The 24262-nt window shown below is 40.2% G+C and overlaps 2 protein-coding genes across 4 annotated transcripts in view; one reads left to right on the top strand and one right to left on the bottom strand.

Moving 5' to 3' along the window:
• Positions 1 to 3742: 3742 nt before the first annotated feature.
• Positions 3743 to 12075, top strand: LOC143345567 (neprilysin). 2 transcript variants are annotated; one of them, XM_076772861.1, is made up of 19 exons: positions 3743 to 3799; positions 4111 to 4236; positions 4644 to 4804; positions 7534 to 7695; positions 7797 to 7880; positions 8054 to 8265; positions 8580 to 8774; positions 8836 to 8949; positions 9217 to 9358; positions 9511 to 9628; positions 9872 to 9962; positions 10038 to 10214; positions 10301 to 10401; positions 10468 to 10526; positions 10602 to 10653; positions 10742 to 10809; positions 10961 to 11106; positions 11239 to 11400; positions 11644 to 12075. In XM_076772861.1, exons 2-19 carry the CDS (start codon positions 4217 to 4219, stop codon positions 11821 to 11823), a joined length of 2244 nt encoding a protein of 747 aa, XP_076628976.1. In that variant the 5' UTR covers positions 3743 to 3799; positions 4111 to 4216; the 3' UTR covers positions 11824 to 12075. The 2 variants fall into 2 exon arrangements, with proteins under 2 accessions (XP_076628976.1, XP_076628977.1); XM_076772862.1 differs by lacking the exons at positions 3743 to 3799; positions 4644 to 4804 and having other exon boundaries at positions 4033 to 4236.
• The window catches only part of Ec (ubiquitin specific peptidase echinus), a 95099-nt gene continuing 82862 nt past the window's right edge, over positions 12026 to 24262 (bottom strand). For both annotated transcript variants that reach the window (XM_076772825.1, XM_076772826.1), the window contains 6 exons: positions 21848 to 21982; positions 19837 to 20106; positions 19179 to 19553; positions 18523 to 18945; positions 18129 to 18429; positions 12026 to 17748 (listed from right to left, as the gene is read on the bottom strand). In XM_076772825.1, the coding sequence (XP_076628940.1) occupies positions 13985 to 17748; positions 18129 to 18429; positions 18523 to 18945; positions 19179 to 19553; positions 19837 to 20106; positions 21848 to 21982 (5268 nt within the window). In that variant the 3' untranslated portion in view covers positions 12026 to 13984. The remainder of the gene's footprint in view (positions 17749 to 18128; positions 18430 to 18522; positions 18946 to 19178; positions 19554 to 19836; positions 20107 to 21847; positions 21983 to 24262) is intronic.

Here is a 24262-nt window from a genome sequence, read left to right as displayed (position 1 = left end):
CTCTAATGCTTACGGTTGGACTCTATTCGGTGCATTCGATAGATTTACCCACAGCAGAATCGACATTGTCCGGGTCAGTGTTTCTCAAAATTACGTTTCTCTCATGTATTTATGCATACGCTACAGCTGCCTGACATCAATGCTAATTCAGTGAATAGCTTTTCAGCTGACCGTTATTCATGAGAAGCGGACGTTAGAATTACCTCTGAATTTTCAAATCGATATAGCAATTAAATTGGCCCACGAATTTTCTAATATCATTTTGCAACATTTTCAAATTTTCTCGTGTTTAATTAACACTCGTTAATTATTTACATTAAAAACTAATGTCAAATGTCTAACTATCGATCTGCTTTGCGTATAAAGACTAAGAACTATGTTCAAAGATTTTTATTACTTTATCGAATTATATTTGATACGCATAATAAAATTATATCCCTTTGTAACCACAGTAACGAATGTTTTATGTAATTTTTTTATTATCGAAGAATAGTAATCCTAATTACAAATGTAACGTGTGGAAATGAATTTTATTGTAGGGTAACGAAAGAGCTGCAACAACAAAGTCTACGAAAAACATTCATAAAATATATGTAGATATCATTGTTTAAAGAGTTTCTTCAAATACGTGAATATGCAGTCTATCTAAAATCCTCATAGTCACTATGGAGTTCTATTCCTGGCCATTGTTCTTTTCTATGATAATATGCGTTACATTTAAATCATGTTTTATTTGGTATCGATAGGTATTTGCATATTTACTGTATAATATACTTACAGCTTCGTCGGAAGTTACATTTTCCTTAAAATATTAATCATATCGGATCATAAAATGGGAATGTAAAACATACTTTATAACGGCCATGTTTTGTAACGGTCGTTCTTTCTTTTTGTAACAGCCATACTTTGTAACGGTCGTTCATTCTTCTCGCCGAAAATTTCTACCGCCAGAGTCAACTTCACAACCTCAATCGATAAATTGGAGGGAATAATATTTTTCTTCTCTTTCGATTTATTAAAATTGTAAGAACTTTTACGTAACCAATTAACGTGAAATAAATTTTGTAATTTTATACTAATAATTTTGTTTCTGTTTAATATATACATTAGTGTAATAAATCGACATAATATAAAATATATAATTTGACATACGCAGTTCCGTTGGCAGCACCGTCGCCAACAGCGGCTCGTTGCTGTCCATGTGGCGTTGCAACTTCAGTCCAGCTTGAATATCCGTAGAGTGAAGTCGCATTTATTATTTTTTTTTTATAATTCACAATTTCTTCAATTTTTCAATTTAATTCTCGCGTTTCTTTTTATTTGATTGTGTAACGTTCAGGCTGGGCTCGCATCGTACAACGGTTTGTTTTTTCGTGTAGTGATATTTCAGGCTCATCCGTGTCTTCCGTGTCTGCCGTGCAAAAATCGCGAGGGCAATTCAGTTCCATATTACTTCTCGGTCGGCAGGTCGCCCCCTTCCATTTTCTCTCCGCTTGGTAACACGTCTGTAATGTGAAAATTGTATACTATACGTAGCCGTAATGCCGAATCGAGATAATCGTCGTATATTCTTCGTTTGGTTGACCCGGTCATGGAAACGTTGAAGTTATTCCGGTTGTTTCTGAGGCGACGCATAGCTAAATAGTGTACAGTTTGTGCTGCGCTTGGAAGTTCGAGCTCGTGTTCGATGGTGGTCCTTAGCGTGCGCTTCTATTACACGACCCGAAATACGCGACGATTCAACAGGCGTCCTTTGTTCTGTGTTTCCCTAACGGCCGACTAGCAATACGATTCGTACGAATTGGGCTGTTGACGGAGATCGTACGTGTACAGTCGGTATCACATTAGGGCTCTATGCGATTGCCGATGAACGAAAGCGATGGTATGCTTCCCTACGCGGATGCGAAGGAACATTCCTTTGTTTTGTTTTGTCGGCAAAACTCGCACGTAAATAACTTAGAAACTCATCGTTTTTATATTATTTACAGTTTCACGTTCCATTCATCCCGTGGCGATAGTCCGGTCGCAGGGGGAAATGGAACTGGATTCGCTCAACTCCTTATAGCGGAGTTTTGTTTAGTTTCGCACCGATTCGTTACCGTCGGCTCTTTCTGTTTGCTAGGAAAGAGTCATCACGGAGCACATTAAACGAAACCCGAGTACGATTATTACTTAAATATCTTGTATCTACATCTAAGATATTCAGGTTAGCTAGGTTAGTTTAAGTAAGGTAGAGATGACTAGCATTTCTACTTCTTCTCCTCGGGTAGGTCACATAGAACTGAAATCGTTTAATTTGCATTAGTGAATTGGGCGATTCAACGTCGTGATGATGTTTTCCGCGACATTTAGTTTGCAATGGTGGGTGGATGGGTCCCGTGGAGCTAGGGCGAGTCACCATTTGCAGCAACCTCCACGTGGTGTGACTTGGGAAATTTGTATTACTATTGTGATATAAATTTGCTAATGGCTGCAATGTTAACTTTTCAATGTTTCATTTTAACGTTCCCTTTTTCGTAATAACTAGGCTTTCATGAATTAAATAATCGCATTTGAACTGCAATTGAATACATTTGTACTGTAATTCTTAATCGTTGAGTAATTGATTGTAAATATGAGTTATATAAATTTACGTACACTCTGGAGACATTATCAGTACGTAGACATAACAAATATACAAGAAGAAACTCAAAAACGATTATAGAATCCAATGTAAAATAAATAATAAAGATATTTTTTGAAATGATTGCCTTCCTATTATTCCTGCTTTGTATTTCATGCAAAAATATAAGAAACATATATTCCAATAAAATTTAACCTCTTAACACATATTTTTCGAGTTAACCAAGAATGATCAGTTTTCTTTATTTGATTTGTTTCTAAAAATGCGGTTTTTGTTAATTACAATGTTTGTATCTAACGTATAATTTGAAGGAAAACAAATATCATTTTTTAAAGCAGTTAAACTCAGGCATGAACGTTAAGGGGTTAAATAAATGCTGTCTCCTATACTCCCATTTATATCCTATATTATTATATTTTTATATGAACTCGCGTGTAGTAAAACCTTTCGTATTTCATATATTTTTCGATCATACGTGGGAAAATGACACCCACGTATCTCCAGGCTTCAGAAAGGGGACTCAAGAGAATGAATAAATGCGTCAGCGTAACGGTAACAAAGGAATTGTTTATTGAAAATAAATGAGACGCGTAGACACGTCCACACCCTATGAAACCCGAACAAAGGCTGTCAGGCGCAACATGGCCGCTTCCCCCACTCTCTCAGCTAGAGTCCCTACACGTACTTACCGCGCCATCTAGCGTCGAAAACTATGAACTATTTCTCGACAAACTTGGACGTTTTGCCGTAGATGGGGGTGCAATTTCATCGTATAGGCGCGCATTTTCTTTTATTTCAAAACTAAGCTTTGGACTATGTTTATTAAATAGACTAACGTTTGTAGAAAATACGATTTTATTGTCCAGTTGCTTCCTCGCTTTCTAACAATAAACGTTGCATTTGTAAGAAATAACAATCATTCGCGTGCTAATAACGATGATCCTGTACGCGCTGCGAGAGAAGCGATTTTCTGCGTCTGCTAACTTTATCGATTTCAGAGTCAACGTGCATGACCGTAGAGTGCGCTACAAAATCGTTATCGCACAAAGTCGATACTTCAGATTACGCGACTGAAATTTTTATAAAATGCTAGGCATAAACCTCGTCTGCGGTGACACATTCTGCTATTACACGCTTGATCTTTACCTCGTCCGTGACCAAGTGATTCAGATTCAGGTAAAAGAGAAACTAACAACGTTCTCGAGGACGCTAATCTTTTTGCGTTATTAATTATTTACGTTTCCGCGAATGTAATATTAAACACGTTGCGTCGATTTCTTATTAGTACGAAAACAATCTGATATTCTCTCGACGATGAATACACAATCCAATAATAAAGTTCCACGAGCGATAAATCGGCTTTGCAGGTCGCGCGCGTGACAATCGCAAAATCAATTGCTTTCCGCGTGTTGCTTGACACTTGATCCAATAAAACATTGTTCATAAATTAATCTTGCATAACCATCGGCTCCGTTGATTTCAAAAAGAGCGTGCGAGACGCGTCCGTTGAAGGAAGATGGCTGCTTTGTGACTTTTGGATAGCTCTTTGCCTCGACTGGTACATCAGTCCAGGACTACGCTCCTTCGGCAAGCATGCAGCTCCTGTGGCTAATGTAAGTGATCGCTCGCGATCGATGATAAATCAACTGCATCTCACAGTGATACGCGAATTCTCGCTTTTTCCTCGTTATCGATAAATCATCGTCGATAATTGTTCGGCTATAACTTGTTTCGGGATCAGGTGAAAACTGCTCGACACGGATCGATCGCCGATTCCTTGAATCAAAGTGCAACGTTATTCGCGACATTGTTCGTTCGAGACTCTCGATTCAAATCTATTATGTAATTCATTGAAACGATACGAAGGTATATTGTTTCAGGAACGGTGTAACGTAATTTGCACGTTAATCGACGCGTATTTTTCTAAACTCTGTCACTCTACTCCACTTTGCACGCTCGAGGCGCGCGAGGAAATCGTTCATGGATCGTTAAAACGGTGTTCTTTTTGTTGTTATTGCAGCTGTCGTTTGACAGTCGTGACAGCGATACCGGCGTCGTTGTCAGTCGCAAGGATTTGGAGGATAACGAATACGATGAACGACACGGATGCGCGTCCGGAGAACGACTACCGCGAGGATAGGGAACAGAGAATTTGCGAAACGACGCACTGTAACCAGATCGGTACGTTTACGTCGTTCACGTAACATTTACATAAGTTGCAATTATTGCGGATCGCATTAGCGAACAAAGATTTCGTTTTCTTCAAATTTCACAAAGACAACGTTGGCGCTTGGTTCTTAGCGTCTTTACTGACGAGCAATTCTCGTAAGTAAATTTGTGGGGTGTTCGGCCACCCCTGGAAAAATTTTAATGGGAGATTCTAGAGGCCAAAATAAGACGAAAATCAAGAATACCAATTTGTTGATGGTGGCTTCGTTAAGAAGTTATTAACGTTTAAAGTTCCGCCAATACTGAATTTTTTTCTCGAAAGTGGGTAACATTTCGGGAGTATGTCTATTCACCGAAAATGATTATAATTGACCCCCGCAACTGAAAATAATTTTTCTAGAACGATTTGAAACTTTTCAATTTCGCCGAAAAATTTAGGCACCTACCCCTTGTCGATTTTTCTTAAAAATTCCTTTTTCATTTTTAGTAATTTCGTTTGGCGCCCTACAGAAAAGTTGTGTAATACTTTTTTGTAGGTACCCATGAGCTCTACTTCAGAAAAAAGTTTCATTGAAATATATTCACTATTGTAGGAGTTATGGCTGTTTGAAAATTTGACCATTTTTATGGGGTTTTTCTCATTTTGCGGGGTCAAGGACCAACTTTTCAAATATTTTTGCGATTTATACATATTCTCCACCAAAATACGCGTAGTTTGCTTTTTTAAACATTAAGATCGTCCAATCCGTTCAGAAGTTATAGTGTTTTAAAGATTCGCATGACGTGAAGCATTTTGGTCTGAAATTATATTTTCGGTAAGGAATTTTTTTCTCGAAAATGGTTAGGATTTCGAGAGTATGTCTATAGACCAAAAATGATTATAATTGGTCCCTGCAATCAACAATAATTTTTTTAGAACGATTTGAAATTTTTTAATTTTATCGAAAAATTTCACACCTTCTCGAATTTTTTTCTCGAAACTGGGTAGGATTTCGGGGATATGTGTAATCATAAAAAATGATTGCAATTGACCCCCGCAACTGAAAATAATTTTTCTAGAACGATTTGAAATTTTTGAATTTAATTGTTAATAAATTTCTAACGAAGCCTCCATCAACAAATTAGTATTCTTGATTTTCGTCTTATTTTGGCCTCTAGAATCCCCTATTAAAATTTTTCCCAGGGGTGACCGAACACCCTGTATTGTTCAATTTTCGAATTATCTAAACATTAATTTCACGTGCATCATTAATATCAAAATTTTTATAACTGTGGCCTTCATTTAATAAAAGGCCTAAAATTATTGTACCATGTTCCTGTTTTAACACATGGACTGCCACTTCACCCACATATGGATGACATTATTTTCACCAAAGAATTAAAAAAATTAATTCTCCAGCTTAAATGTCAAAGAAAATAAAGCTAGGTAGGGCCCTTGAATTTTAACGAGTCTGTGAAAATAAATTCAATAACAAATGATGGGTATGCTAGTTTCCAGTCGTCTATAAACAAATTTTAATTTCCTTTTTAATTTGAGGTGTTTGGTCTGGCAGCCAACGTGTTAAATAGCAAAATAATATTATTGTAGTATTAAATATACATTGTGAATAGTTGGAAATTAAAATTCTAAAATACCTCTTTATATGGACTTGCGAAATCATGTGGAAATTCTAAGGAAGTTGAAATATTAGAAGTTATATTTTTTTTATATTCTTCTATTACGTTCAAGTATTGATTTAACAACGTTAATTGGATCCACAATTCCTTCAAGGGACTAATTTTCGATCCTGTAACAACTTGAACTACTTGAAAAAAGAAGTATAGAACGTTGGCGCTTCTTCCACGGAAGACATAATTTTTAAATTAACGGAGGACGAGATTCATCGCACCTGTTGCGCGCACAGTTTCACGAGAGTAAATTAAAATCGGGTCGCCTTGGAAGAAAGTAATATCCTTAAGAAAACGAAAATATAATACATAATTCGCGATACTTTCACGTGTTACGAAATAATCAGGAGATTCCTTTGTGTCGTGAAACTCTTTGCGTTGATTAATATCCTTGCGAGAAAATTTCGCGGCTCGTTTAGTATTCTAATTATTTTTTAATGTTATGAGAGAGTGTTTCGATACGAGAATAAAACCTTCGAATCGTGGAACAATTAAATACAGATTATTCATCACTCTTCTAAATTAAATGACCCTTCTTTATTTCGAACGTTAATGGTGTCCATTATATAAGATTGTTTACGCGGATACTGTATCAAATACGCTAAAAAAATGCAATAAAATCGGAAAGTTTTCTTCTCGCGTAATATTGAATCGCGTTGCAGACATAAAACGTTATAACATTGGACAATCATCGCGCATTACGCAGTGATGTTTCTTGAAATTGAACGTCATTTCCGCTGGAAAATGTCAACGCACGGATGTGAAGGAACTGGTAATATCCGAACGACTGTTACGTGTCAGTAAATTATGAGTAGCGTAATAAATCCAAGCCAATAATTAGGATTACCCTCGTTGAAACCTACAATCAACGTATGAGTCGCCAAAAAATTCTGATTCTTTCCTCGTCGCGTACCATCTATTACTATGTCTTGGAAATGAACAAGGTTGCGGATGCTTTAGCTTTAAGAAACTTTGAATTAATCCATCCCTAAATCTACGAACTTAATCGATATCTTATTGCAAGATTCGAGAGTTCAGGTTTCGTAAATTTAATTAATTCGCGCGTGTCCCAGCTAAGAAGATTCTGGAAAGCATGGACACTTCCGCCGATCCTTGTACAGATTTCTACCAATACGTTTGTGGATCATGGGGGACGCACAATCCTATACCGGACGACAGTTCCGAATGGTCTGAAGATTACATCGTCATAGCAAAGACGTTCGAGCGCATCAGAGGCAAGGAAACATAGTTGTTCGAGATTGATCGATGTTCTACTATTCTATCAGGATTCCTCGCATTGAATATATTAATTTCTCTTTGAATCTTCTTTCATTAGATGTCCTCGAGGAACACGATAAGCCTACGGATATTCTGCCCGTTAAATTGGCTAGGAAATTTTATCGTTCCTGCATGAACGAAGGTAGGAAAACCAGATTTATGCGCATAAATGCATTTATAAATGTCAAATTATCTCCAACGGTACTGTTTATAATTATTCGAACGCGAATTATCTCTTTTGCAATTTTACGTTTCAAAGAGCTCGTTATTAAAGCTGCACGTTAGATTGTTTACTGTTCTACGATGCTTCGGCAGATGCGATCGAGAAAAGGGGCATCAAATCGATTCAAGAGATCCTGGACACGACCGGTGGTTGGCCTATGGCAATGCCAGCGAAAATTTGGGAGTCTAACAGAATATCTTGGCAGAAAATTGACAAGCATTATGTGAAAATATTCGGCTTCAGTAGCTTTTTCGGCATTCATTATGATGTCGATCTGAACAATACGAAGAAATACATAATTGTAGTAAGCAGCGTACACGACGAACAATGTTTCGTTCGAACTACAAATTCCAAGCGCTTAAATCGATCGTTTCTAAATTGATCGTGGACTAGAAAGCATTAAAATAAAATCAAGACTTTGAGAACTCGGGTATCCCACCCTTAGAAACTTACACATTCGCCCCCTTCTGTTTGATTACAGTGGTCTGATTAAAGTAGCTGGGATTTTTACTTTGAATTTAACATTTTTACGACCAGTTTTCGAGAGCGAACATTTAAACGATGAAGAACATTATTAATTTCCACGATAATTGTCACAAGATTTTTTTGTCACTGCAGATAGATCAAGATATCGATTATCTTCTATCGAGTAGGAAAAGTAAACATGCAAATACCTACGAACTCGACGTGTACGCGCTCGGTATATTCCGCATAGTCAAAGCTTTCGCGAAGGAGAAGGGGTATTATTTGGATGAACATCAATTGTTCAGCGACATGACGAAAATGGAGGCATTCGAGAACGAACTCCTTCAGGTAATGATCTTTTCTTTCAATCAACTTGCAATTAAAATAAATAAAAGTTCCCGTTTCGCAGATACTCCAGTCGGGTAAGGATCGAAGCTCGTACAACGACAACTACAAAAGAATGACGATCGAGGAACTGCAGAAATGGTACAACGAATCCGGCGTTGTCGCCTCCACGGCAAAAGTAACACAATTGTTTCGTCATCGTCGTCCTTTGCCTCTCAACTAAACGCAACGTTGAGTTTTCTATATTATAATTATCGGAAAATTGTCAGTAATTTTTTATTGGAATATATTATTCCACTTCTTTCCTTCTCTGTTCGGCAGAGTTAGCGCGATCGTGTTTAGTCAGAACAATTATGATAATGTGAAATCGAGCACTAACGCGCAATTAAAGTGACAATAATGATAAACGACGCGATAGACTCGGTTTATGACGTATGCTTTGCAGATAAACTTCCTGGATGTGATACAACACGCGTTCAGGTTGGCTAATATCAGCGTAAACGCGTCCGATCCGATCGTGGTGTACAACCCAGAATTTCTACACGATCTGGCGAGATTGCTTGGAAAAACTTCGCGACGCGTGCTTGGTAATGCTGTAATTACACAAATCGTACGAACAATGGCAATTCACGATTGGCATCCGTTGTTTTTCTGTTACGGTTACGTGACCAACGCGGCTCGAAATTTCATCCAACCTCGTGGATACTGCCCTTGATCGAATGATCGTTTCTCTTTGCAGTGAATTATATTCAATGGAACATCGTTCGCAACGTCTTGGAATACATCATCATAGAGACGAGAAACATCATGTCCAATATGTCCTTTCCGCCGTACAACGTGTCCCACAATGTGCCACGGTATTGCTTCCAAATAAATAAAATTAACTTATTTAACAATCTTTGGTTCCTTAACATTGGCGTAGCAAAATCGCGCGCGACAAAACCAATTCTTCTGCGTATCACTGTTTCATGAAATCAGTCGCGAACACTTTCCTTGGAATATAATTGGAATATAATTTCCACGCGAGAAGATTTGTAATTGTTCGTATTATCCAATTCAACGGAAAAAGGAAATTACCGTAATTTTAAATTCGTCTCCAGATGGAGATTTTGCGTGTTCAACATGGAAATGGAGGACGCAGTTTCTTACATGTTTGTCAAAAAGTACATCACGGACGACGTTATCAACGAGGTAAGATTTTCGTTACTTTAAAAAAATAGTTAAACAAGACACGGTGCGTAGACTTTTGATTCGATTTGTTTCAAGACAAAGCAAATGGCTGACAGAATACAAGGGGTATTGAGGCGATTCTTAATGCAAACCCGTTGGATATCGAAAGCTGTGAAAGAATCTCTGGTGAAAAAATTGGACAACGTCTTAACCCAGATTGGATACCCTGACTGGTACAATGACGATAAAGCTATGATTCAACGTTACGAAGGGGTAGTAAATCAAATCAAATTAAAGATAAAAATTATCGGTTAACATCTTATTTGAATTTACACGTTTGTTTCGTAAACTTTTCGCAGCTAGAAATTGGTTCGGACTATGTGAAAAATATTATGAACTGTTTAAAACAAGATATAATATGGTCCCTCAAAGTAATTACATCACCTGTTGACAGAACCCAGTGAGTGTTAAATGACTATAACGAAACAAGAAGTAACAAATAATAATTGTAGGTGTTTCCCTTTAGATGGATTGACTATCCCATAACAGTTAACGCGTTTAACGATCAATCAGTTAACGTGATACGTGAGTAATTTGATAAATGAAATATTAAACATTAACAGAAATAGTTTCCATTTTGATTTAATTCAATATGTTTAGTGATACCAGCGGCTGAACTGCAAGATCCATATTTAACGCCGCTTTTGCCAGAGTAAGCATCATTAAACAAATCATTACATTCATTGAATACACTTTGCATACTCACAGCTGAATTTATCGACGAATGTATATTTTATCAGCGCAGTTAATTATGGGACCACTGGTTTTACAATTGGACACGAATTATCTCATAGCTTCGATAACGACGGTACAGTTACTTTCATGTACTAAATTAAAAAAACTTTATATTTATTTCGCTTGCATCATCTATGAATTATGCCCATCGCTTTGTGCACCATTCGCTTAATCTTGAAACAAAGTGAATTCATAACCCGATAATAAATTACCGATTTATTCAGGAATACTGTACGATATGGAGGGCTACAAATCCGAGTGGATTCCTCAAGAAGTATTGGACGAATACGAAAATCGAACAACATGCTATATAAATCAGTATAACGATTACACTCTTGACGTCTTGGACGAGTACGGAAAACATATTCAGGTAATTTCTTTCAGTGATATCTAGAATTATCTACCGCTTAAAAGATGTCTCGTTCGAGTATGGAACGTTAAATTGCACGTCCACTTTGAAATTTCCACGAAACGGATATTAACAAAATTTAATTGCACTCAGCTGGATGGCAATTTAACCAAGACCGAAAACTTGGCAGACTCGGTTGGCGTGCAAGTAGCTTTCGCAGCTTACCAAAAATTAGCGAAAGAGAAACCTCAGATGAAGCTACCCGGATTGGAGAATGTTACTAACGACGAGTTGTTTTTCTTGGCGTTCGCAAATGTAAGTTACATTACGTCGAATATTAATTTTGTGAACGTTAAATCGTCTCGATAAAAAACTTTACGCAGAAAAATTTTAAAATTTGTAAACAGTAAATATTTCTAAATATTCAATGTTTATATTCGATGCTTCGAAACTTGAAAGATAAACCGAACTCGCGGAAGTTGTCTCTGCACGACGAATGCTAATTAGACGTCTCAACAAATAGCATTCCTGATTAATTACCATAATTAAATTCTTCAGTCCTGGTGCTCGTCGATCAAGCCGGAGTACGAGGCGGACGTGGTTAACGTCGAGGGACATAGTCCTGCTAAATATCGTGTCATAGGTTCTCTTTCTAACATGGCTGCATTCTCTCAAACCTTCAAATGTCCACAAAACAGCTCTATGAATCCGCAGGATAAATGCACCTTGTGGAATTAGTCGCGTACCGTAAATAAATATATTACTTAAGTTTGTATAAATTTTTCACCGACGAGGAATAGATTAATATTGAAAATAAAATGTAAATAGAATGTTTGATACGTTACTGTGCAAATAAACTCTGTTAACTACATCGAAGTAAATTATTTAATCAGTTGCATTTTGTTACCATATTAAGATCCTAAGTTGAAATATTTCCGGATATTGAAACGACACGTCGATGTACATATTCTGACAGCGCTTTATTCAATGTCATACGGGAGGAAATCAAGTATTTTTAAAACAAAATACTCATACAAAACGTATAAAACCGTGGATTTGTACATCGATCTAGCACGTAGACAATCGTATGATGTAACGTAACTGTTAAGTACACAATACATGTATGTATAAACATCGACGCCTATCAACATAAAATAAAACTTCACGCTTTCATCAGAGATCATATTCCCTCCACGCTTTCTCTACATTTACGCTTTTCGTGCGACTATCATCGGCGCGGCTCTCGATACGGTTTTTTCTACGTTTAACGATAAAACTCTATGTAGCATGGCTAGTATCACAATTCTGACATTCTGTCTCTCGAAACGAAGTACAATGCAGAGTCAAACGTGTGCGTAAAAAAACTGAAACGCTTGCTCCTAAAACCTAACTCTCTTAAATCTAACCGTATATGCTAACCGAAAGGTCGATTCTATACAAAAACATAAACTTAAGCTGGAACAATCCTATGTACAACAGAATTAAGAGAAGCGAGTGATAAACAATAAAAAAAAAAAAGGAAAAAAACAATTATTTGTCGCGGTAGTTTAACCTTATCAACTCGAATACATCCTTTCTACACGATCTACTATAAATTACAAGACACGCTGAACGTGTCGTCAATAATACACGAACATAATTAATAGCTGCACGACGAAGGTCTTCAATGATACATGTCTACATCTAAATTAACTTTGTACAAAGCAGGGCGCGGGTCTCCTTATTATATTTGTTCGTCAAATCAATCGCACGTTCGTCTAACAAAGCTCTACTATAATTAACAAATAAAATTTGCTACCATTCATAACAACCGGATCGTAATCTGTATAACATTACCGAAAGAAGCGAAGCAATGATGCTCACGAATAAAATACTACACACAACGTTCAATAACGTTTTTCTCTCTGCGCGATCGTTCTCATCTGTAACAACAAACTCTACGAGCGTTCAACAAAGTATACTGGGTGGATGAAATATAATCAAGCGAAGAGTCGGGCTCCCAGGGTCGACTTTGTATACTTTCTAAACACTGGGTATAATCTAAGAGTTAATGGTTATTAGTATTTCTCTCTGCACGCCACTCGAGTATAGTTGTTGGAACAAATATCGCGATTTACTCAAGGGTGGTCTGGTCTAGTACGCGGATTTAAACATCTTTTATATATAAATTATAAAAAAAAGTATTAAATTCCAAATTTCGTACACTTATGCTTCGAGTACTTGTATACACCTTTCAAGCATCAACGATTGCACATTCTCGAGTTATACTCTACATATTGCATTAAAGGACATAAAATAAAGTTGTTTCATAGCGTGATCTAAAATTTACAAACTCAAAATTGCAGAATAATAATTCTTCCTAAGAAAGAAGATTTTTGATATTTTGAGGAATTTACATCTTGATTATGCAACAACTATAAAAGTTTTCAATGTACTATCCTATCTTACACGATACGACTGATGGACTTTATGTGTCAGTTGATTAATTACATCTCGAGATACCGTCTTTAACATACTGTTTCGAGAAAAATGGCTTCAAAGAACTCTCAAGAGGTTCCTGTTCGTGTGGTCAAAGATGGCCCCCACACACAACGCTTAATTATGACTGCGTTCATATATTCAAACATTCATTAGTGTATATATTCTACGCCTAAAATTTGAAGGAAGATCAATATTTTCTAAGTTCTAGACCAGGCTATTCTCTCAAAGTCAGCTTCGAGACTTCTGTTAATAAGTTCTTCTCTATATCGTAGCGACCTATTGGCTATTGCGTGTCCTGTTTGCTGTCCATAATGTCTTTCGACTCACTCTGCGGTCAATGTTATATTTATTCCACCAAGCATACCTCACTGTATTCCTTTCGCCAAGCGCGCACTTTCGTTCATCGTTACAAACGATTTCAGTTCTTCGGTCGGAATCTGGACATGTAAAAGTCGCAATCCGAGCAGTAAATCGCGGGCTCTGTCACTTGCTTCTTTCGACAAAGATGGCAGGGTGCCGTTCTGGCCGCGCCTCCGACGGCGGGTTTCTGCAGGGACGCGTTCTGAGGAACCGTCGCGTTGCCCTTCGCGGCGGACACAAAGTGCATCTGTTTGCTCTGCTTCGACACAGGCGGATGCTGATAGGTCGGGTATTTCATGTTGGATTGTATCTGACCGTTCTGCAACGGGTTCGGATACGTCTGATTAGGCGCCAAAATGTTCTGCTGATCGGCTTTCTGGGGCGGTCTCTGGTAATTATCGTGCCTCTGTTGATAATTCTGAACACCCTGCTGCTGTTGCTGATAGGAGGCCGGCGGATTGGGCGGCGGTTGATACTGGGGCAACGGTTGACTCATTCTGTTTTGCTGAGGAACGGACTGATAGGGATAACCCTGATAGGAACTGTGAGTGTACTGATTCTGATAAGGGCTCGGCGATTGGGTCGACGGATAGGCGAATTGTTGCTGAGAGTGCTGCACCGTTATGGGGCTCGCGTTGTGATTCGTGATCCTCTGGTTCATGTTCTGCTGCTGTTGCTGTGACATTTGCTTGTTCATCTGATTGTGCTGTTGCTCCAACTGATAGTACGTTTGATAGGAGTTCTTCTGGCTCGCTGGCTTCTGTTGCTGCACGTTGTTTTGAACGTACTGACCGTGCATTTGGGTCGGATAGGGACTGGCTGGCTTCTGCGTCTGCGAGATCGGAATACCCTGGTTCCTCGGATGAGACGTCTGGGTCTGGGGATACGCAGACTGCGATTGCAAGTACGGCATGTTTCGGGAGTACCTTATCTGTTGCTGCAACTGAGGCGAGTACGAAGTCGGCGGCTTGGAAACGTTCGAGATCCCCGAATATGTTTCTCTGACGACGTCCTGGCCTTCGTTGACGTACGAGCCGCAGTGTTTCTTCTCCGACAACGATCCCACCGACTCGTTCGAATTCTGTCGTCCGAACGTGGGCTTGATCGTATCGGGAATGGGTATTGGATTCACGCTTCTCAGTTGGTCTTGATAAGGAGTCGCTGGAACGCTGTCGGCTTCGCTCTTCAACGGAAGTGTCTGCTGCTGGAACTTGATGGCGGTGCAATTCTCACGGTTCAGTTCCGCCTCTTGCAGGCTTCTGATCTCCCGTAGAACTTGGGCGGTCTCTGGCTTGTTCATCGCTGAACGTAACACCCTCTCGAGGATGGGGTTGGGTATGTAAGAGTCCTTCTCGTCGTCCTCCGCGGTGGCCACGAGAACCACCTGATCGCAAAACGACACGCTCTTCTTCTTTCCGATTCGTCGTTTCACCTTCCTCGGCGCGATGTCCTCCTCGTTGGGCAAGATCGTCGTGTTCTGAATGGTGTTCTGCATAGCGACTTCGCTGATGTCGTCCTCGGGATAGTCGATCGGTAGTCCGTTTTCGTGCGGCAGTGTCAAAGACATGGACATAATGGCGGCGTTCAGTCCGCTCGGTTGCGCGTTGGCGGGATTGTTGGGCGTCGCTGTCGAGACGAAGGTGTTTTGGCTCGAACTCGACTCGAAACTCGAGTTCAAGATCGACTGGCTCGACGGAGTTTCGGGTTTGGTGAAGGTAGCCACGTTCTCCGACGAAAGCTTCAACGGTCTCGACTCCTCCGCCTGCTGGACGTCTTGGGGCATGTCCAACAGCGGCGAGGACGAGACACAGTTCGCGTTTTGCTTCGTCGGAAGCTTCTGCTCAGGCTCTGTTTTCGCGACAGGTTGCAATTTTATTTGTTCGAATCTGGCCGCCATGTCCTTCACGGACGAGACGACTCGCGGACAGTCGGGGACGTCGCGACCAGCTTGTTCGTAAGCCTGGCCCAAACTGTTCATCATCAGATCGCTGGTTCTCCTCGCGACCGTTGGCCCCGAGATCGTTGGGCCCGAGCACCTGACTTTCGGTATATCCTGATCCAAAGGACTCTGTTTCTTCATCCTCCTCTCCGCCTGCTTAGCCTGCAACTCGCGAAGCCATGTTTCGCTGGCCGACTTCTCCTCCTCCTCCTGCTCGTCCGGCCTTCGATCCTCCCTGGCCTTCGAAGCCAGAATTTGATCCCTCTTGATCTGCAACTGCGTCAACAGAGTGCTGATCTGTTGATTGTCCAGCTGCTGTTGACGCTGTTGCATGAGAACCGCCGTTTGCTGCTGCTGGTATTGCTGTTGAAGGTACTGTTGCTGCTGATACTGTTGTTGCTGATACTGCTGTTGGTTCTCTTGACCGTGACTCGAAGTGTCGTCGATGGGCGGCGGCGGGGGTGGAAAGTCCTCGCTGGCTTGTCTCGAATGGGACACCGAATGAATTGAAGGATACGGCGGAGGAGGAAAGTCTTCGCTGGGTTGCCTCGAATGCGAGACGTTTCCATTTTCAGGGTAAGGAGGCAACAGATCTCCTTGATTGGGTTGCTTCACGGGACTCTGTTCGTTGTGCACGTCCGCTCGAGTGACTACGAACGTTGGCTCGTACAAGATCCCATTGGCGTACTGCACCACGTCGTCTTGAATCCGGGGTTTGTTGTTGTAATTCGATTGGCATGATACGGGGACGTTGGCAGGGCTCTGTTCCATAGTGTAAGTGGGCAAAAACGGAAGGGAATGAGACTCGGAGGAGTAGTCGGTGTAATTGGCGCTCCTGTTGGTCCCGCTAGACGAGTTCCCTCCGGTGTTCACGTGATTCCAATAGGATCCGTTCTGTTCTTGAGACGGATTCGACGGGCATTGTCCTTCCGACAACGGGTACACCGATTTCTCGGATTGCTGCTCGTTGTGCACTTCACCCGAACACTTAGACTTGCTAAGCTGAGAAGTGGTCCTGAGCGGAGGCGGCGGAGGTACCTTCGCTACGTGTAACACTTTGCCGGCGCTGCCGTGGAAGCTTTTCCTCATCAGTCGACTTCTCTCCAAGTTCGGGTTGCTCGTACTGCTAGGATTACCGTTGTTGTTACCGGTAAATTCCAAGTGTCCCTCTGACAAGTAACCGCTTAGAGACTGGCACACTTCGTTGCCCTTCAATCCAACGCTGGAATCGTCCACTGACTGCTTTGGCAAGGTGTTGGAGGATCCCTCGACGCTCGCGTTCGTTTGATTGTCCTGTCCTTCCCGGAGATCCGGCATGCTTCTGTTCTTCCTCTTTATCAGCCCACCCATCAGCAGCTTCCTACGTATTTTGTGCTGTTTCTTCCCCTGTTTCTGCTCGCCATTAGAACCGTTTGTTTGAGAATTTCGCGCGTTGTTGGCCGCGTCGTTGCTTTCCTTAGGCTTCTCGACTTTCGAACCCTTGGGGGACGGCGAGGATCGAGACGGCGCTATAGAGAAATCCTTCGAGACGTTCTTGTTCCTCTCTTCGCTTCGAGCACGTTTCTTGTCCTTCTTGTCGTCGTCGCATCGTTTCGTACGACTGAACAGACCCGTCCTTTGAATCGGTCGATCGTACAGCATGTACTCTTCGTCCTCGATCACGTTCACGGCCGTGGCCTTGCTCCGTAGAGTCTTCTTCTTCGGCAACGTGGCGTAGATTTCGATGCTCTTCGAGGCGGGCTTGTCCGCGACCATTGCTGGCGCGTTCACCAAAAGTTCGCGACTGTTTTGCCTGGAATGGCTGCCCTTGTCTCTGGAACTCTGACGAGAGTGTTGACCGGATTTACTGTTCTCTCGCGAATGCCTACCTTCTGGCGCGCCTTCTGAAACCACGAACGCAATTTTAGCTCCGCGATCGTTGGATAATCGAAGCACTATTTAAGCACTTCATACAGGGTGTTCTGCCATCCCTGGAGAAAATTTTAATGGGAGACTCTAGAGGCCAAAATAAGACGAAAATCAAGAATTAAAAAGTTATTAACGTTTAATAGTTTTCACTCAGAAAACTGTAAGGCTGTCGATACGCCAGTAAACAGAGTTTCTCATGCTGAGTGAGAACCACAACTACAGGAGGAACTTTAAACTTTGATAATTTTTTAACGAAGCCTCGATCAACAAATTGGTATTCTCGATCTTTTTTCGGTTAGATTCTCTTAGATTGTAGGAACCGAGAAGGGATTTAAATAATTTTCAAGCAGCTGACCTTCTTTCTCGCCATTGGCCGTGGCTTGTTCTTGCAGCATCCTTCTGTGCAAGCTCCTCGTTCTCATGACGCAAGTATTGTGTTTCATCCTCGCTATCGTGATCGTGTGAGGATTGTTGTATGGCGCGTCCATGGCAGCCCTAGCTTTGCTACTGGCTGCACTGCACAAAGCTACCGCGGTGCTGAGGTCACCAGCGTCTTCAGCAGCTCGGGATTTGTCCAACAGGGCGTCGGTTTCTTTGCAGAGACGCTCGCAATCGTCGCCCGAGGCAGCTTGATATCCTTCCGGGATCTGGGCGAGCTACGTTCAAGGAAACAAACAATTCCACATAGGTTTTAAATTAAATTAAAAATCAACGTGGTCCTCCAAAGAGCCAGAGAACGGAATATCTACCTGTAGGTTATGCTTCAGACCCTGCTGAAGCGGAAGACTGTCCGTGGAAGATAAAGAATACGAATCGTATCCAGCATCGTAATGGCCACTGCTGCTGCTAGAGAGCTCTCCGGACTTGCTGGTCGGACTCTTGGGTACCCCAGAGTTCCTCTGCATTTTGTTCACGATATACAAATACGGATTGTCCATCGTCGTAGAGGAACTCGAGGAGGCACTGTTCCGGTCGCCCGACCAGTTTCCAGAATCTCTTCTTCGTGGCACGTTCATGTGATCCGGAATGCTGATGCCGTCCTGCGGCGTCGATCCTGCGCTCAGACTACGCGTCAATTGCATTTGTTGCTTCTTCTGTTGTTGCATTACCGTCTCCACCGCTCGACGACTGATGTACTTTGACTCTGTCTCACCGTCCACCACGTCCACACCCTTTGCAATCAGGAAAAAAGCGGTGGTTGTTAAAGGGAAATTTTTGATTTCTCTGCTTTTTATACAATTAAAGACGATTTAGGAATAAATTGACAGTCTGTGGTTCTTAATGCAGCGAGTAAAAGGAATAAAGAAACACTTTTAATTAAGTTCCTGCGAAGTTTGCGGTGTTATTTTACTGGACAATAATGGGGTCTTCTGAATTTAACTTGTGAATTCTCATGGGATCTTACTTGATTGCCAAAGATGTTGTTTTGAATGTCAGTGAGATTCTGATAATCGCTATAAATCCTCCGCTGCGTGTAAGGGTGGGGAGGACTATCAGGATTCGGCGTAATGGCACGTCTAGCAGTGCTGTTGATCGATGGTTTCTCTGGACTCGGGGTAATCGATCGACGAACATTATTCTTCGGTGGCGTTTTCAGACCATTTCCGTTTGGAAAAGGCGTCACTGTCTTCGGGGCGTTCTCCGTGTTAACAGGAGTTCCACCAGGAGTTGCGTATAGTAAAAGCAAAGGTTGATATCGCCCCCTTCTACACTTTTCCACGACTTGCTCCCAGCGAGGACCGATTTCCTTGACAGTGGCATCGTCGAAGTAAATCCAGACCTGCAAAACACGATTAACACGCCTTCTATTAAAAAATGAAACGATGTGACTCGACCTTCCTTCCATCAGAAATGATAAAATCTAATATTTCAAACAGTAAATTCTTTGGATTTTATTGCTAAATTAATTTAGGAAATACGATTTGATTTTAATTATTGGAAAATTATTTCTCGTTGGAATTCCGAATGAATTTAAATAATAACACATCTATGTATGATTTAAATAATGATAATTAAATTGTTAGCGTTTTTGGGTTATTTAGAAGCGGAAAGCAGATGCTGACCTTCAATTTAGTGTGGAAAAAGAAGGTGGAATAGTGTTTTCCGTAATAAGTGACGACTCCAACGAGATTGTGCACTGTCGAGGCACCCCATCGGGAGTCCACTACACTGTGGAAAACATCGCTCAGCCGCAGTGACGTTCCCACGGTTGCGAAAACGTCCATGATATGCTCCAACGATGGTCGTTCGCTGTCCCATACAACTCCAACCGAAACGATTTCCGGTCTGTTCATCAGCGTTCTACAGATTTGAATTTTGGCTCCACAGGAACTCTGAAACATTTCGAAAATCGCTTTCACAGTTGATCTGATATCTTCAGTTTCCACTGTCTCAGAACAGTCTAATAATGCGTATTAAAAATCATAAAACTTTAGACGCGTGCAGTTCCGAAACTACTACGGTTTTATTAATTATTGAGCCACTGTTAGAAGCGGTAAAGCTTCCTCTTTGAAATGGCTTTTGGTTTTTGTCGATCGGACTTTCCGTTTCCGAGATATCGTAATTTATGTAAAGAGGTATTTTTTAAATTCCACTGTCCACGCTCTCGCTGCCTTAGAAACATGTATTAACGCGTATTAAAAATACTAAAACTTTGAACGCGTGCAGTTCCGAAATTACTAGTGTTTTATTAATAATTGAGCCATTGTTGGCAGCGGTAAACCTTCCTCTTTAAAATGGTTTTTGGTTTTTGTCGATCGGACTTTTCGTTTTCGAGATATCGTAATTTATGTAAAAGGTAATTTTTCTTAATTCGACTATCGCTGTCTCCGTCTGACGCGTCGCGTTGGACCTCCTTGTCGCACGTTGACCCACTGACCGAGTGACTGAGTGACGTCACGTTTACTATTTACTACGATCACGTGCGGCCACGCGACGTAAACAATGAAACGTAAACAAACGCTTCCGACCCTTATATTTCCGGAACTAGCCACCGCATCGACTTGAAACTAAAATCGCTATATCTCCGGAACTAATAAAGCTATCGACTCGCACAAACGCTCATTTTAAAGGGCGTTTCATCCCCTATCCGATGACTATACCAACTACTATAATTTATGCTATCTTCTATGTTTATTTTGACATTTACTTTGACGCTACGTACTCAAAGAAGTTTCAGCAATTCCTATTGATTATACAACAGGTTTATAAATTGTTTATTTAATTGAAAATGAATTTAAATAAAGAAAGACTGATTATTTGACCGGTCTTGGTAGTAATGGGTATACATAAAGTGTCGGTAAGGTTTAGTGTTAATCCATTGTCTTCAGCTCGTTTTGTCTCATCCATCGACTGAAACGAAAGTCATTCGGGTCGAGACCTAATGAGTACGGCGGATGGAGCCGCAATTTTCTGCTTAACTTGTTGAAGACACGTCTTCAGAACTGAAGAAACGTCTACAAGAAGAACACTTTTAGTCGTTGAAGTGAAATAAGCTGCGCAACGATGGGTCAAAGGAACTCTTTTTCACTTCATTTAGAATGTAATTGAAAAACTAATTTGTAGATGAGATCCTCGTTTACTATTCCTTCTAGTTTCGAACATACTACTCCTAACTATTAATAATTTCTTTTCATTTGGTACTAAAATTCTTACTACTCGTTAAACGCCTCTACTAATATCCAATGCAGAATATTTGGAGTATTTCGTTATCAATTATTTATAGAGCACAGTTAACAATTATTTCTCGCGGAAACCTAAAATTTTCATTGCATAAAATTACAAATGCGATCCACAGCATATGTAGCGACGAAATATACACGGTGGCGTCCGAGGATAGTAGTCATCGTTCCACTTCAGAGAGAAAGTCCACGCCCGCGAGATATTATTTCCAAGAAAGGCCGAAAGAGAGTGTACCTGATCTTGCGAACAGGATGAATCGAACTCGTATCACCGGTAAGTTTATCGTTCAAGGTGCACACAGCCGCGAATAGCTCGCGGTGAAGAAATTTTTACACGGCCGACGAGAATGGATCCCAGGAAACTATCTTGTTCGTAGAAATCGCGTTTACTCACCGGACAGTCCCTGATGTCACCCATGCCTCCAGCTTTCCGCAGAAGCTGACCGAAGAGATCCGGGCTGTTACGAGCGTTTGGCGGCGTTTGTCTCGCTTGCGACGTCAATGCCGACGCTGACACGTAATGAACCATCTGCAAAGAAAGTAACCGTATGGTCGAAGGATTCGATAGTTGGGCAATTTATAAAATCGAATATTTTGTTAGAACATTCAGTCTATTTCTATTTAAAAGCAAAACTGTTTCAAGTTATTGTGTTCCTCAATGTTTCAATATGTTTTTAAGTTATTTATCAAACGAACAATAAATAAAATTATAGACTAAAGAATTTGCTACACGTTCTTACTTCTTCATTCTCGATAAACAAGAATGAAAATACCGGTTTACGACGAGATCAAATCGAGCCATTAAGTGCACATGTACCTCAAGGAATTTGCTTGCAATCAAAGCTAGATAAGAAATAAAGTCATTCGACATTTTTAACATACGAGGAATCGTATTACAATTTTTGTCAGACGAAACAAATGAAAATTCATGAAAATATCGAAAGTGGAAACAGCTTGGCGTAAGTTCAGTTATGGATCATTTATTATGTTTTTTGACGTTTTGCTAGACGATCAAATTTCCTCGTTTCTTTCAATCCTTTTGCACGAACCCATTGGCCAATTCGCTGTTAACGCAAAAATGTTTGCTTCCGTGCGATCGAAAGTTGTAGCATCGAGCTCTCCCTTTTATCATGGATCGCTCCTTCGAGTTAATAGCCAACAAGAGGCGGTAAAAGCGATCGGCCATGACCGATACGAGATTGCAACGAGTTTCACGTTTTTACAATCGGCCGACAACAGTCGATACGAGTGCAAGAAGGGGGAACAACTCCACCCACGTGAGTGTTTTGCGCTCTGGACTCGATTATGCACCCGACGTACCGTATACGTGCTCGAAAGGGCATTGCTTTTGTTCTTACGTACTTCAGAATACGTCCAATTGTCCATGTAATTGTGCATTGCATTGGAAAATATATTGCTGACTTTTGTACGGTCAAATTTAGGAGAAATTCTCTTCATAAAACTATCTACAATTTACTAAATATTAATAGTAAATTAAAGGGTTTCATCTTGACGATTTCAAGAAACAAAAATACTAATTTTCCATGAAACGACGGTTTCGATCTTTAAAAATAATATCAAGACGGTCTAGAAAAGTAATAATAACAAATATATAGCCCATAAATCGAAGTCTGCTCAACGATGCGTCGTTTAAAACTTTAAATGCGTCTTTCTGTAAACTATACTTTTCGATCTGATATTGGTAATAAATTAAAAACTGTCAAACGAATTTAATGAAATTTAGAACACGTATTTCCAGTCAAAATTCATTTAAATCTGTAAAAAATTGTGTAGAACTTTAAATATAAGGAAACTACGAATCTTTTGTAAAACCAAGCTTGGTAAAAACATGAAAATCGAACAATAAATAACGATACATTAAATTGCAAATTGGATAGAGTAAAGAAACCCTGGAATTATGCAACGAAGTAACTTCAAAGACAAAAACGCACTGAAAACATGCAACTAACAATAAAAATACATTTTTCCATGACGCGTTGACCGCGAATTTCTCGGAAAATTGTGTAATCTTATTACAGAAAAAGTGTAATTATAAAGTACTGGAGGAGAAATGTGACTTTCGTTATTGCATTTGTTCGCGGCTGCCGGTAGTCTTACTTTCTTACTCAAAGTTCGTGGGAAGTAATTTCATGCTGGTAACTAGAAATTTAATTAACCCTTTACACACCGTCAGATACGTCGTACGCATGCAACTTCAAGAATACTTTTTGTGCACACTTTTTGTACCATTCTGCGCAGCCTTCCTTAATAAATCCTTCACACGATTCATCATCTTTCGATTAACAACATTACTGTTCCTTAATTAGAAGGAACTTTGAGCGAACTATATACTTGAAACAAAATAGAGTTTTTTAAAGGAATCGTATATTTTTTCGGTTAATAAAATTAACAAAAATAAATGACGCTAATCTTGGTGAAAAGAAAGTTGTTTTATTGTTAGTTTTTTGAATCTGGTCTCTATGCAGCAGCGTTTCATTGAAATGCAATTTCATGGAACTTGTTGAACACGATATATCTAATTATCGAACCCAAACGGAAAGAAAATAATTGAGTTTCACTTTCTTGGTTGACTGAGACGGAAATAATCATGCGACCAACGAGGAAACTGTTTGCAAGGAAAACGATAAAAGTTATTCGAACATGCGCCACTCCTGATTATATCTGATTATGTCTCAATGTTAAAATGTCTTTGGAGATTTAAACAAATTTTAAAGGCAAATAAATAAATGCCAAAGTTAAAGGCAAATTTGAACTGCCAACTTTAACCCAAAGATTTCAGTTAATATAA

The sequence above is a fragment of the Colletes latitarsis genome, chromosome 9 (genome assembly GCF_051014445.1).
Source record: "Colletes latitarsis isolate SP2378_abdomen chromosome 9, iyColLati1, whole genome shotgun sequence".
In the NCBI taxonomy this organism is placed as follows: Eukaryota; Metazoa; Arthropoda; class Insecta; order Hymenoptera; family Colletidae; genus Colletes; species Colletes latitarsis.
This window is presented reverse-complemented; position numbering and strand designations above follow the sequence as displayed.